Source organism: Lepidochelys olivacea, assembly GCF_965140295.1.
Source record: "Lepidochelys olivacea isolate rLepOli2 genome assembly, chromosome: 20".
NCBI classification, from domain to species: Eukaryota; Metazoa; Chordata; order Testudines; family Cheloniidae; genus Lepidochelys; species Lepidochelys olivacea.
In genome coordinates, this window is record NC_140430.1 from 14,108,406 (window position 1) to 14,123,300 (window position 14,895).

A 14,895-nucleotide genomic window follows, 5' to 3' on the forward strand; every position below is an offset into this window, starting at 1 on the left:
GGGCTTGGAGTGGAGCCGCTAGGAGGTGGGGGGCAGGGCCAGATGTGGGGCCAGAAGCCGGGGACCAGGCACGGGGCCAGGAGCTGGGGACGCAGCTACGGGCAGGACTGGAGCAGAACTGGAGGCGAAGAGGGACTGGGTGGCACTCCTTCCCCGGCCCCCATGGGGGCTGCCCCTGGCCCTCCCACGCCCCACAGGTTGTGGACCTCTTGCATAGATTATAAGGCCCAAAGGGATGCCTGTGATTGTCTCATCTGACCTGCATAACACAGCCCTGAATTATATCCTGTTTGAAGTAGAATGGATTTTTTAGAAAAACCTCCACTCTTGATTTAGAACTTGCCCGTGGTGGAGAATCCCGGACGACCCTTGGACCTTGTTCAACCTTTGTCTGCTCGCCTGACCAGCCCGCGAGCACATGCAGGTACTTACAGACTGTGATCAAGTCACCCCTTAGCTTTCTTTTTGTTGAGCTAAACAGACCGAGGTCCTGGAGTCTCTCACTGTAAGGCAGGTCTCCCAACCCTGTTGCGTTCTTGTGGCTCTTCTCTGCACCCTCTCTGAGACCAAGGTGCTGCTACAGCAAGAGGTGTGGGGCTTGACAGATCCAGTGTGGCCGGAGAAAAACACCCAGGCATCTATCCCTGTGCAACACCCAGGTTCTTATCCTGCTCCCCCAGAGTATCCAAGCACCTTCCAGTCCAACTCCCACCTATCACACGTGGCTCATTCCCCCCACCCCAAAGGGGGAGAACTGGGTGGGCAGCGGAGGGTTTTGTTTTGGTAGGGTCTTGGTTTAAATATACACTGGGTTTATAGGCAATAGGCCCCTGGGTTTGAGCCCACAGGGAACTGAGGATTCTGGGCAAGACAAGCCAATGGTCTGATGGAGGATTCTACGCTGGATGGGCCACTGGGAGCCAGTGTTAAACAGGGCAGAGAGGAGCCAGCACTCGCTAATCACACCGCCTCATGCTTTTCTCCCAGAGATCTCCGAGCGTTTTACAAAGGAGGTCAGGCTCATTAGCCCCATTTCACATACAGGGAAACTGAGGCACAGAGTGGCGAAGTGAGTTGCCCAGTAGAGCCAAGACTAGCACTCAGGTCTCCCAAGGCCCAGTCTGGTGCTTTATCTGCTAGACCCCAGTGCCTCCCAGAGCAGGGAATAGACCTCCCCAAGTCCTGGTGCCCAGTATCCTCCTCTAGCCATTGGTCTGTGATCTGGTGCAATAGGGCCTCAGATTCTTGCCCTTAGCAGCAGCCCAGAATAATACCACTTAACAACACGTCCCTTCAGCACAAAGGACTCCAGAGATTTCTCTCTGAAAAGTACGGGGAGGGGGGGACACATAATTCTTATTGCTGGGCAAGACTGGTCCAAAGCCCATTCTAACCTGCACAGGGATTCTTAAACCCTGGGGCTTCCTCATCCCAGGAGGAATCCAGCCGGTGATTTCTCCAGGCCTTGGGATTCTGAACATGCTCCTGACTTGGGAGGACTCTGAGGCAGGACTTTTATCTGTCACTAATATTTGCACATCTCAGGCATCCCCCCCTTTGTCCCAGGTTGGGGTGTTGTCCCCATTTTCACAGGGAAGTCAACTAAGTCACAGGGTAAGCAAGGTATATGCCCAAGTGTTACCAGGCGTGCCAGAGCTACAGAGCCCATTGTGTACTCAGCATTCCCTTCCACGGCAGCTGAATCCAGGCCAGGATTTAGGATGGCCCCATATAGAATCATTGAATATCAGGGTTGGAAGGGACCTCAGGAGGTCCACTGCTCAAAGTGGGACCAATCCCCAATTTTTACCCCAGATCCCATTGGCCCCCTCAAGGATTGAACTCACAACCCTGGGTTTAGCAGGCCAATGCTCAAACCACTGAGCTATCCCTCCCCCCATCTTGGCACTAACCAGAGGGAACCTCAGGGTCAGTCTGTGTCCAGCAGCCTCAATAAAAGAGCCAGTCTAGTCATTATAGCTGTGTCCTGCCTCCCATCCCCACATGCTTGAGCCCATTCCCCGCCCAGAGCCAGGGCTAGAACCGAGGAGTCCTGGCTCCCAGTCTTCTGCTGTAGCCACTAGACAGACTAGAAAACAACACAATAAAACGTTGCCAGTTTTCCCAAGAGCTTCCCCCAGCCCAAGCCCCTTTCTCCACATTTAGTTCCAGCAGATCCCCCCACATTGCCTAATGCACTGGGCAGCGCTCCACAGGGACACTGTCCTTTGAGTGCAGCCAGGATCTCACTGACCTTGGCGCTGCTGTCAGGTGAGCTTTGCTTTCATGCAGTGTCATCAGAGCTGTGTGTAAACACTTGGCGCTCTAACTTGGCTGGGCTCCAGGACAGGGCGCATTCAGACACCCACACCCCGCTCGCCAGCTTGGCCCTGATTAATCTCTCAGAAACAGGCCCTGATCCCACTGCTTAAAGCATGTGTGTTTGGAGGTGGGGGGGCTGTCTCTGAAGGGTGCACCCCAAGGTCTGTCTTACAAAAGCTCTTGCTCCCAGATGATAGACTCCCACTTTTTTCAGACCACTTGAAGCGCTGCTTGATCCCCTCTGAAGTCACTCCTGCATCTTAGAGAGCCACCAGGCAGCCTTTGGGCACTTTAGATCTGATGATTGAGTATCTAGCTAGGAAAGGTCATTGCCTTGCTGCCTGATCACTTTTGTTTCCTCTAGCCAGCGCTTATACGTGCCCATCACCATAATACCTGGGTGCTTTACACTTATTAGAAGATTTTATCCTCACATACCCGTGGGGTATGATCCCCATTTACAGGTGGGGAAACTGAGGCACAGGGTAGACTATATGACTTTCCCTAGGTCACCCAGGACAAATGTGGATGAGGAAAGAATCTATCCCAGGTGTCCAGCCTGGTGCCCTACCCAGTGGACCATCCTTCCTAGTGCTTTCTCTGCCTCTCAAAAGAGCACTCAGTGCCATGGGTTTCAATGGCGCGAGACTGGACAGCCAGCATGTTTCTTTGCCACCTCATCTGAGGATCTCAAAGCACTTCCCAAGCATTAGTGAATTAAACCTCACAATCCACCTCCTCCCCCCGATGTCCCCATTGTGCGTTGGAGTTGTTATCCCTGTTTCCCAGGTGGGGAAACTGAGGCACAGTTAGCTGAAGACACAGAGCCAAGTGACACAGCAAATCAGGAGTTCTGGATTCTGCTCCCTTGAGTCTGACCTGGGAACCACACTCCTGTATAAAGCCCAGAATCGAACATAGGGGTCTGGCACCCCCCAGGCTCCTGCTCCAAATACGAGACCACACTCCTCCTAGAGCCAGGAAGAGAACCCAGCAGTCCTGATGCCCAATCCCCATCCCTGACCACTATGCCACACTTCCCTCCTGCAACTGGGGCCAGGCCGGAGGAGTCCGGATTCCCAGCCCCCACCTGCTTTAACCCACGAGACCCCACCCCCCTCCCAGAGCTGGGGACAGAACCCAGGAGTCCAGAGTCCCCCGCTTTAACCCACGAGACCCCACCCCCCTCCCGGAGCTGGGGAGAGAACCCAGGAGTCCGGAGTCACAGCCCCCCCCCGCTTTAACCCACGAGACCCCACCCCCCTCCCGGAGCTGGGGAGAGAACCCAGGAGTCCGGAGTCCCCCGCTTTAACCCACGAGACCCCACCCCCCTCCTGGAGCTGGGGAGAGAACCCAGGAGTCCGGAGTCACAGCCCCCCCCGCTTTAACCCACGAGACCCCACCCCCCTCCCGGAGCTGGGGAGAGAACCTAGGAGTCCGGAGTCCCCGCCCCCCCCCGCTTTAACCCACCAGACCCCACCCCCCTCCCGGAGCTGGGGAGAGAACCCAGGAGTCCGGAGTCCCCGCCCCCCCCGCTTTAACCCACCAGACCCCACCCCCCTCCCGGAGCTGGGGAGAGAACCCAGGAGTCCGGAGTCCCCGCCCCCCCCCGCTTTAACCCACGAGACCCCACCCCCCTCCCGGAGCTGGGGAGAGAACCCAGGAGTCCGGAGTCACAGCCCCCCTCGCTTTAACCCACGAGACCCCACCCCCCTCCCGGAGCTGGGGAGAGAACCCAGGAGTCCGGAGTCACAGCCCCCCTCGCTTTAACCCACCAGACCCCACCCCCCTCCCGGAGCTGGGGAGAGAACCCAGGAGTCCGGAGTCCCCGCCCCCCCCCCGCTTTAACCCACCAGACCCCACCCCCCTCCCGGAGCTGGGGAGAGAACCCAGGAGTCCGGAGTCCCCGCCCCCCCCCGCTTTAACCCACCAGACCCCACCCCCCTCCCGGAGCTGGGGAGAGAACCCAGGAGTCCAGAATCCCCGCCCCCCCCCGCTTTAACCCACCAGACCCCACCCCCCTCCCGGAGCTGGGGAGAGAACCCAGGAGACCGGAGTCCCCGCCCCCCCCCCGCTTTAACCCACCAGACCCCACCCCCCTCCCGGAGCTGGGGAGAGAACCCAGGAGTCCGGAGTCCCCGCCCCCCCCCGCTTTAACCCACCAGACCCCACCCCCCTCCCGGAGCTGGGGAGAGAACCCAGGAGTCCGGAGTCCCCGCCCCCCCCCGCTTTAACCCACCAGACCCCACCCCCCTCCCGGAGCTGGGGAGAGAACCCAGGAGTCCGGAGTCCCCGCCCTCACGTGTAGCGGGTCCCTGCTCCCGGCGGGGCCAGGTACGAACCTGCCCCTCCCCCCACGCCCGGGGCGGGGCCAGCGCCCCCCTCCCGCCAGCGCGGCCCGGGGGTGACGGACAGCGGGGCCAGCCAGTGCGGGCCGCCCCGGGCCGGCGCCAGCCAATGGGGGCCCGGCGGGCCGGGGACACCAGCGCTTCCAGGAAGCCGGCGGGGCACAGCTGGGGAGCTTGGGAGCGGAGCCGCCTGGTGCCAAGGTGATGGCGGCGGGGGGGCTTTGTCTGTCTGTCTGTCCCTCGCACACCGCTGTCCCCCTGTTCCTCTCCCCCATCCCGCTGTCTGTGCATCCCTCTTGCACACCCCTCTGTCTGTCTGTCCCTCCCTCTCCCCCCTGCACACCCCTCTGTCCCCTTGTCCCCCCGTCCCTCTGTCTGTACCTCCCTCTCCCCCGTGTATCCCCCTGCACACCCCTCTGTCTGTCCACCCCGTCCGTTCCCCCGTCCTTCCCTCCCCCCGCGCGTCCCTCCCACAGCTGTCAGTCTGTCCGTCCCTCTCCCTGTCTGTGTATCCCCCCACACGCCCCTCCGTCCCCCCGTCCCTCTTCCCTGTGTGTCCCCTGTCTGTCCCCTGTGCACACCCCTCTGTCTGTCTGTCCTTCCCTCCCCTCGCATGTCCCCCCCTGCACAGCTGTCTGTCTGTCCATCCCTCCCCCCCTGCACACTGCTCTCTCCGTCCGTCCCACTGTCCCTCTGTCTGTGCATCCCTCCTGCACACTCCTGTCTGTGCACATCCCTCTGTCTATCCGTCTCTCCCTATGTATCCCACCCCACACATCCCCGTCAGTCTGTCTGTTCCTCCCAGCCGTGTATGCCCCTCTGCCTGTCCATCCCTGCTCCATGTGTGCCCCTCCTTGTGTCCTCCCCCACACAGCTGTCAGTCTCTCCGTCCCTCTGTGCATCCCCCCGCACACCCCTCTGTCTGTCCTTCCCCCATGCATGCCCCTCTATATATCCCCCTGCACACCCCTCTGTTTATCCGTCCCTCTGTTTGTGTATCCTCCCCACACACAGCTGTCAGTCCATCCCCCTCTGCATCCACCCTGCACACCCTTCTGTCTGTCTATCCACCTCTGGCGCATGATCTGCTGCGCAACCCCCATGCATACCCCTCTGTCTGCCCCCCATCCCATGCACACCCCTCTTTTGTCCCTGTAATTTGCATACCCCAAATCTTATTCTCATCCCTTGTTGGTAGCTAGACTACTTCTGCTCTGGCTACAGACCTCTTGGGGGCTGCTTTCCCACTACCCCCTGAATTTTCGGTTGTGAGGCTTGGCTTCGGGTGTCGTAACTCTGTGGGTCCTCAATATGTTGCAGTCTGTATGGGTGACTGACCTTCTGCCTCCCCCATCAGCTCTTTGGCTGAGCTGCCAACCTTCATGAGAGAGAGAGCTGGTCCCCTCTGGGCGGCAACACAGCTGTGTCCCGTGCTTAATTTGTGCCAGGGCTGAGCCCTGGCATCTCTGGGCTTGGCAGTTTGTAGCCCTGGCACCTCTGAGTTTGCTGCATCAGTTATGAATGTAAAAAAATGGCTTGACGGTTTGTAGCCCAGCACCTCTGTCAGCACAAATTAAGCACTGGCTGGCTGTCCTGTGCTGCAGGGCGTGGGGTGGGGTGTCCCTGAGCTGCTCCCTGCTCCTGAACTTTGCTCCACCCTTGAGATCTCATCAGTTTTTAATCTAGCTGAGTCACTTTGTGCTGCCTGGCCTTGGACCCAGCTCTGCCTGGGAGGGTGGACTGGGACGGGCTGGGTCGGTTTCACTTTGCTCTGAATCGATTTGACTAGCCTGAGTTGTTGTTCTTTCTGTACAGATCTGTATGTGTATTTGTGTGTTGCGGGGGCGAGAGGGACGGTGTTGGAATGGGAGCTGGGGCTGCATTAGGCTCATTTCTTGTAGCAAAGCATTGTCCCCTGATTGTGTCTTCTACACCAAACCCCCATCCCCCCTCCGCGCACACACAATGCACCAGGTGCAGATACAGAGCTGAGGGCTGACGTATAATTGCCCCTCTCATGTGGGAGGGCTAAGGGTGGCTGGAGCGTCTGCTTTCCCATGCTCCTCCAAGGAATGGCGGTGGTGCCAAAGGAAGTCTGGAGTTAGTTTGACACTGAGGAGTCTGCATAGGGGACCCCTTCCCCCATCTCAATCCAGCTGTAAATTCTTGTTTCACGGTGACTGTTGCCGAGCAGTGTCTGGGGAGAGAGGAAAAGAACACCAGAGGTTTGAGTTTCAGATACTGCATGTGGCGGGTTTTCCTTGCCCAGAGCTGGTTGAACACTATTGGAGCTGTGGCCTTGATTGTAAGGTCTTTGGGGCAGGGGGCTGTCTGGGGGTGGACAGCACCTAGCGCAAAGGGGTGGGGAGGGGAGCTGATGGCCTGAAGCAGAGATTAAGTGGAGTTTGCAGAGGGCGGTGGAGGAGCTTGGAGGGCATGTGGGGTGCAGTGTTGGGGGACGGCAGAGGAAGCCGGGGAGGTGATGGGGCTGAAGCAGTGGAAGCAGGAAGATGTGGGGGTGCCTGTCAAGCAGCTCAGGGCGGGGGAGCTCTGAATTAACCCAGCGGCCTCTCCCGTGTAGGCGTCTCAGTGCCATTGTCTGTGAGGGGGTGTGCACTGGTGGGAGGGTTACATTGGCTCCGAGTCCCCAGAACCAGAGTCGGTGGAGCTTGGGCTGCATGCGTTGCTCCAAGCCACACCTGCTTGGCTAGATAGTTACGGCAGCTGCTTCCTCCTGTGATCCTCTTTGTTCCTCTGCTCATCTGCTTGGGTACACACGCTGCAGGACCAGCAGGAGAGGAGACTGGGAGGGTGGGGGCTGGGGACTTCTCCTCCCAGGAGGGATGGAAAATCAGTCACCAGCCTGAGCTGCCTCTTGATGAGGACATGAGGCCTGGTGGCTAGAGCATTGGGCTGGCAGCCAGGAGACCTGGGTTTTGCTCCTGGCTCTGCGAAGGTGGCTTAGGGCAAAGCACTGCCCCTCTCCGGTCACCTCTTCCATCCTTTGTCTAGTTAGACGGCAGGCTCTCTAGGGCAGGCCCTGATCTCTGTTAGGGATGCAAACAGCAAGCTGTCCCCGTCTGGTGTTCTCTTCTCCATGCTTCCCCTGTGAAACTTACTTGCTTTGCCTAACAGTGTGTCTTTCCCTCCAGGTGACAGGACACTTCTCCTCTCTAACCATGTGGAATCCCAACGCAGGTGAGGGACAACAGGAGTGATGGCAAGTCTGGCAGGTTTCTCAGCTGCTCCTCTGGCTTTCCCTCTGGTGCTCCCCTGTTCTTTGCCTCAGCAGGGGAAAGAAGGGATACGGGGCTCCCTCTTGCCTCTAAAGCGGCAGGTTCAAATCTAGCCCAGCTTGGGTGGTCCACGTGAAATGAGCTGGAGGTTTTGGTGGCAGGTTCTGTGGGACGCAGACACAGCATGTGCCCCATGCTAACTCTGCATCGGTCTTCCACTGCAGAGCACGAGAGGGAGATTCCCATGCCTGAGCTAGTCTTTTTTGGTGACAGAGCTGAGAAACTGTCCCATATAGTGGTGTCAACAGAGGACGTTATGGAATTAAACAGTAATAAATCAACAGGACCAGCTGGGATTCACCCAAGAGTTCTGAAGGAACTCAAATATGAAATTGCAGAACTACCAGTTGTACTATGTAACTTATTGCTTAAATCAGCCTCTGTACAAAGTGACTAGAGGGTAACTAATGTAACTATTTTTTTAAAAAGGCTCCAGAGGCAATCCTGGTAATTACAGGCTGGTGAGCCTAACTTCATAGTAGGCAGATTGTTTGGAACTATAGAAAAGAACAGAATTGTTAGACACATAGATAATCATGATATGTTGGGGAAGAGTCAAAGTGGCTTTTGTCAAGAAAAATCATGCCTCACCAATCTATTAGAATTCTTTGAGGGGATCAACAAATATGTGGCCAAGGGTGATCCAGTGGCTGTAGTGTACCTGGACTTTCAGAAAGCCTTTGACAAGGTCCTTCACCAAAGGCTCTTAAGCAAAGTAGGCAGTCATGGGATAAAGGGACAGATCCTCTCATAGATCAGTAACTGGTTAAAAGATAGGAAAGAAAGGGGAGAAATAAATGGTCAGTTTTTACTGTGGGGAGAGGTAAATAGCAGGGTCCCCCAAGGATCTGTGCTGGGACCAGTGCTGTTCAACGTATTCATAAATGATCTGGAAAAAGGGGTAAATAGTGAAGTGGCAAATTTGCAGACGATCCAAAATTACTCACAATAGGTAAGTTCAAAACTGACTGCAAAGAGTTATAAAGGGATCTCACGAAACTGGGTGACTGGGCCCATGAAATACAGTGGTGGTAAATGCAAAGCAATGCACGCTGGAAAACAAAAAACCCCAGTTATACCTGCAAAGTGATGGGGTTTAAAGTAGCTGCTACCACTCAAGAAAGCGATCTGGAAGTCCTTGCAGATAGTTCTCTGAAAACATCTGCTCAATGTGCAGCAGCAGCAGCAAAAAAGCCAGTTGAATATTAGGACCCATTAGGCAAGGGATACATAATGAGACAGAAAATATCATATTGGCATTATGATAAACCCGTGGTACACCCACTCCTGGAATACTGTGTGTAATTCTGGTCACCCCATCTCAAAACCGATACATCAGAAGTGGAAAAAGTACAGAGAAGGGCAACAAAAATGTTTAGGGGGATGGAACAGCTTCCATATGAGAAGAGATTCAAAAAACTAAGATGACTAAGGAGGGATATGATAGAGGGCTATAAAGTCATGACTGGTGTGGAGAAAGTGAATACGGAAGTGTTATTTATCCCGTCCCATAACACACGAACCAGGGGTCACTCAATGAAATTACTAGGCAGCAGGTTTAAAAATGAACAAAAGAAAGTACTGCTTCACACAACACACAGTCAGCCTGTGGAATTCATTGCCGGGGGATGTTGTGAAGGCCAAAAGTATAAGTGGGTTCGAAAAAGAATGAAACGTTCATGGAGGATAGGTCCATGGATGGCTATTAGCCAAGATGGTCAGGGACGCGCCCTATGATCTGTGTGTCCCTAGCCTCTGACTGCCAGAAGCTAGGACTGGATGACGGGGATAGATCACTGGCTAAATTGCCCTGTTCTGTTCATTCCCTCTGGAGCACCTGGGATTGGCCGCTGACGACAGGATACTGGGCTAGCAGGACCAGTGGTCTGAGCCACTATGGCCGTTCTTATGGCCGTACCCTACTAGTGGCGGAAATGTGTACAGAGGTTGGAGTCAGTTAAGCCAATGGCACTGTTCCTTTAGCTCAAGCAATTGCAGCTGGTGCTCTTAGATCCCCAGGACCTGGTCAATTACCCCTGCTGGCAACCCACTGGGGGGCATCACTGCAGTCCAGAGGGGGCAACTGCACCTGCAGGAACCGGGGACTCCCCCCCGTCCCCACCCCCAAAGCAGGGAGGCAAAGCTAGGGAGCAGCAGCCAAGCCTGTAACACTTGGTGTGGCTCCCCTGCACTGTCACAGGAGGGGCCGGGGGCGGGGGGGGCAGTGAGGTGGGGAAGCCCCAGTGATACTGCAGGGTGGGGCTGGGAGCAGGGCAGAGGGGGGGATATTGCTCCACAGGGTGTCTCTCTTCTCTTGCTGGCTGTGACACTGGTTTATTCTCCTTCCAGGACAGCCTGGTGCCTACCCCGGAGCAGCCTTCCCTCCCAACCCCATGTACCCACCTGGTTCCAATCCTGCCTACCCTCCTGCTGAGAACCCTGCCTTCCCCCCAGGCACAGTGCCCCCTGGCTCCTATCCCATCCCTCCAGCAGGGGTTCCAGGGCAGCCCGCATACCCCCCCGGCCACCCCATTCAACCCCCTTTCCCCAGCCAGCAGCCTGGCTGCCCTCTGGGTCCCTATCCACCACCTGCTCCTGGCATGCCCGGGGGGATGGGTATTAACCCCCTGATGCCTGGGACTGTCACCATTGGGACCCAAGTGCTGGACAAGAAGGCAGCAAAGAAGATGAGGAAGAAGATGAAGAAGGCTCACAAGGTGCACAAGCCACACAAGGTGCACAAGCATGGAAAGGTCAGTGGGTGCGAGGTGGGCGGGGGCGCATTCTGGCACGGTGGTCAGAGGTGTTATCCAAAGTTGGGCCAGCTAGGAAGCTTAGGGAGGACTAATGACCCACCAGAGTTTGGCAGAAAGCAGTACGTTTATTATACTGATAGCTAAGCTCAAAAGAGCCTCGCATACTCACGCTCCCAGGACAGGCACAGCGCTGGAGAGGTCAGGATCCTTCAAGGGAAGTGTCGCACAGCACAGCCATGGATGGTGCAATGAAGGTCAGTCTTCCCGAGGCACGATGGAATGCAACGCAGCGGCCCACTGGCCAGGCAGTCCCCAGGAAGGGCCTTCCCGGGAGGTACAATCTTGTGAGTGCACTCCTGAGCACTGGCCCCTTCCCCTTTTAAGGACCAGCTCCTCATGGCCTGCGACTAGAGATGACTTGGCCACATCTGGTTGGTCACACTCCGCCTCGGGCAGTGTCCATGCATTGGGTGTATGATCCCTGCCTAATCAGAGTCCCAGACACCTTGTCTACCTGGGAGCTCTTCTGATCTTCCAGCTGTTTGAGCAGCCCATTCATCCCACAAGCATTCCAGGAGGGCGGGGTGGGGGAAAGGTATTCAAAGAGGGAGAGGAGACAAAATGGTGTGGGGGGGGAGACAGACCTTTTGAGTAACAAGTTATACATAGCATACAGATCACAACAAGAGGTACATGCTGGGTTGGGGGAGGGAAAGGAGAAGGCTTGTGTGTTGGGGTTTTTCTCAGCACCTGTGCATGGGTCTCCCCTGCCCTCCATCTGTTCAGCAATTAGTGCTGTCACTGAACCATGCCAGGGAGGGCAGCTGGCTCGCTCAGGGCTTGGGACGGGGACGCTTCCCCCTCCTGGATGGTGGTTTGAGTGCATGAGTCTGGAGTAGGGTGACCAGATAGCAACTGAAAAAGCGGGACAGGGTGGGGGGTAATAGGCGCCTATATAAGAAAAAGTCCCCCAAAATGGGACTGTCCCTTTAAAAATGGGACATCTGGTCACCCTAGCCTGGAGGATCTTGGTTTAGTTCCTAGTCTCCAGGGTTAAGACAACCCCCCACTTTACAGTGTGGGGAGGGGGCAATGCAATTAGGGGAACTCCTCTGGGCATGGCAGGGGAGCCCCTGTGCTACGGGTGTGTGGCAGGGGTGGGTGTTGGTGCACAGGGTTGGCAGTAGACCCAAGACCCCCCCCCCCCGCCAACTGCACAAATCCTGTGACATGGGGGGGGGGGTGGCAGTGGTTGGTGGGATGGGTAGGGGGTCCCCTGTGGGCGCTGAGCCCTGCTTCCATGGGCAGCAGCTCAGGACTCTGTTAGCAGGGTGCCCTCTTCTTTTCTACTCCCAGCCATCCACCTGCCAACAGCATGTCAACTCCCTGGGCTGAGGTCCAAGCCTCACGATTTCTCTCCCCTTTCCTGCAGCATTCCTCGTCGTCCTCCTCCTCCTCATCCTCCAGCAGCAGCGACTGACTGAGGCTTCCCTCCACCTTCCAGCCACGCATGCTTCCTGTCGACCAGACCGTGATCTTCCCCTGCTACAACCAAGCCACTGGCTGAGTGGACTGGTGCCAGCCACCTCCCTAATAGCCTGTATAACAGGGCTAGGGACAGAGGCTAAAATCCCCAGGAAAGACAGTGGCACAGACCAGAGAGCCCCAGTGAGCCATACGCTAATCTGGATGTCACTGATCCAGTGATGGAGGGCACTGGTGTAATCAGAGGTGTAACCTTATCATTAAAAGCCCGTACATTGGGGGCCAGGTGTTAAAATGCAGGAGGCCTGGAGCAATATTGCAGATGGGACTCTGAGCTTTCTTACCTTTCATGACAAGTCCCTTCTGGACTTAAAAACTGGAGTCTCCCGACTCTCAGCCTGTGCCCTGTTCATGATGCAATGGCAGAATAAGCCCTTGCAAATCAAGGCATCTGCTCCAGCCGCTCCCTTCAATCCTTGATCTCCTGGCTTGTTCTGGCCTGCAGAAATCTGGGGATGTTGCTGACTGGCTGGGAGGCAGGTTTGTTTTCAAAGGCATAAGGAAGTTGGGATAGATTTCTCCAAAGTCATTTAGATGCCCCAGTTGTCCATTTTCTGGTGGGATGTTCCTTTTGGGGCTGAGGGAGGAGGTAGTCTATATAGAAACTAATCACAAAAAGTCTACATAGTCTATTTAAAAACCAATCACAGAAGTGCTTGAAATAATAGCTCTGAATTAAAATTCTGAATGTCTCATGTCATAAATGAATGTACACGATCAGGGATAACTTTATAAGAGTTTTAAACTTGATTTTAGTGTGAGTTTTCTTCCCTTCCCCCTCCTCCTTGACAAGGGTCTTGGAAAGAAAGGGTTGGAAGTGGGGGCCAGTATTCCAAGAGCTCCCCTTGGTGGGAGGTGTAGGGGCTACCCAAATATAGCCTGGCTGACACTTTATAAACAGAACAGAATGCAGCCATATCTCCTTGCTAACCCGAACGTATAGCCTTAGAAGACTACAAGTCCCAGCATGCTGTGCTCCCCACTGATCCCAATTGCTGGGCTGGAGCATGAGCTGCTGGGATCTGTAGTATCTGCAGGCTGCCGCTTCATGCTGAAGAAGGTGACTCAGCGCTGCAAGGTGGAGCTGTGTGACCATGGCTCAGGGCTATCTTTGAGATGGTTTTGGAGCCCGAGCTCTGCACATGGGCACAGAGGGGACCAAGACAGATCTGGACTAGCCATGATGGCTTGTGGCATGGTGCTCCTGTGCATACTTTATTTTAATCCCTCTGGCTGTGGAAGTTGCCTCTCCTCTCCCTGCTCTGTACTTGTATCCACTCATCGCTTCTCCAATAAAGTTTTTTGGTTTTAATACTGAACTGCAGTCAGTGTATCAAAGGTGCTGGTGGCTTCCCAGAATCTGCTGCACCCTTCCCCACAGGGGGGCACCTGCTTTTAATTGCAGATTTAACCAGCTGGGCAGCGCGTGTTCCCAGGTTCCCCATCCGCAAAGGACAGTTGCAGCCCTACCTAAGGAGCCTTGACTCTTTAGTTCAACCTGTAGCTGCTTGTGCTTTCAGCTCTGGAGAGCCCCAGTTCAATCCCCACCGTTAGCCAATATGGCAACCGTCACCCAAGCATCAGATTAAACTTCCTGCCACCTCCCACCATGTCTCTGGTTGCTTCCCGAGTCTTGGTCAATGTGCCAAGCTGAAGCTATTATTCTGGGCTGAGCTGTAAACGAGTGAGACCCCAGCCTGCCCTCAGGGCTTGCGTCCCCTTCTATGGGCTTATGCTATGTTCCCATGGGCTGCAGCTTCTGGTTTGGGATCTGCTCCCTCCTCCCAGTGTTTGTTTGGTGTGGGTGTTGGGTTTTTTTTTGTTTGTTTGTTTGTTTGTTTGTTTTTTCTTAAAGCCCTAGCTCCAGAAGTCATCTATTCCAACAGGGAATCAGGTTCTGAATAATTTGGCATGATTAGGTGAGAATTTCAACTTCCATTTTAAAAGCCTTCAGGGGCGCAGAGAAAACTAAAAGCTTTAAAAATGACTTCTTGTTGCTATTTTTCTTTGTGTTGTGGTGAGCCAGGGTCCTGGACCAGGACCCCACTGTGCTAGGTGCAGAACAAAAAGATGGTCCCTGTCCTAGTGACTTAGACTAATGGTTCTCAACCCAGGGGTACACGTACCTCTGGGGGTACGCAGAGGTCTGCCAGGGGGTACAGCAACTCCTCTAGATAGCTGCCTAGTTTTACAACAGGCTACGTCAAAAACACTAGCAAAGTCAGTACAAATTAATATTTCATATGGACAATAACTTTTCCACTGCTCTACATACTATACACTGAAATGTAAGTACAATGTTTATATTCCAATTGATTGATTTTATTTTATAATTATATGGTAAAAATGAGAAAGGAAGCAGTTTTTCAGTACTGGTGTGACTGGGACACTTTTTTATATTTTTATGCCTAATTTTTGTAAGCAAGTCCTTTTTTAAGTGAGGTGAATGTTGGGGGTACGCAAGACCAATCCAACTCCTGAAAGGGGTACAGTAGTCTCGAAAGGTTGAGAGCCATGGGCTGAGATTTAGTAATTAGATGGCAAATAACACCACCACCTCCTCCCCCCAATCTTTTGGAAATCTCATGGGTTAAGCAAATCTCTTGACTTTTTACAGTGATTGCAGGA

At 54.8% G+C, this 14,895-nt stretch overlaps 1 protein-coding gene across 2 annotated transcripts; it reads left to right on the forward strand.

Annotated features, from left to right (window-relative positions):
* Positions 1 to 337: 337 nt before the first annotated feature.
* PRR13 (proline rich 13) lies at positions 338 to 13,586 on the forward strand. 2 transcript variants are annotated; one of them, XM_084609850.1, is made up of 4 exons: positions 338 to 424; positions 7,823 to 7,868; positions 10,316 to 10,719; positions 12,155 to 13,586. In XM_084609850.1, the coding sequence occupies exons 1-4, from the start codon at positions 419 to 421 to the stop codon at positions 12,200 to 12,202; spliced, it is 504 nt and encodes a 167-aa protein (XP_084465976.1). In that variant the 5' UTR covers positions 338 to 418; the 3' UTR covers positions 12,203 to 13,586. The 2 variants fall into 2 exon arrangements, with proteins under 2 accessions (XP_084465976.1, XP_084465977.1); XM_084609851.1 differs by lacking the exon at positions 338 to 424 and adding an exon at positions 4,651 to 4,871.
* The last annotated feature ends 1,309 nt before the right edge of the window (positions 13,587 to 14,895 follow it).

What these genes read in the sequence shown, in the direction of transcription:
- PRR13 (XM_084609850.1), top strand. An exon ending in CATGTGGAATCCCAACGCAG is followed by an intron (nt 7,869 to 10,315) that starts GTGAGGGACAAC and finishes TTCTCCTTCCAG; the next exon opens with GACAGCCTGGTGCCTACCCC. An exon ending in AGGTGCACAAGCATGGAAAG is followed by an intron (nt 10,720 to 12,154) that starts GTCAGTGGGTGC and finishes CCTTTCCTGCAG; the next exon opens with CATTCCTCGTCGTCCTCCTC.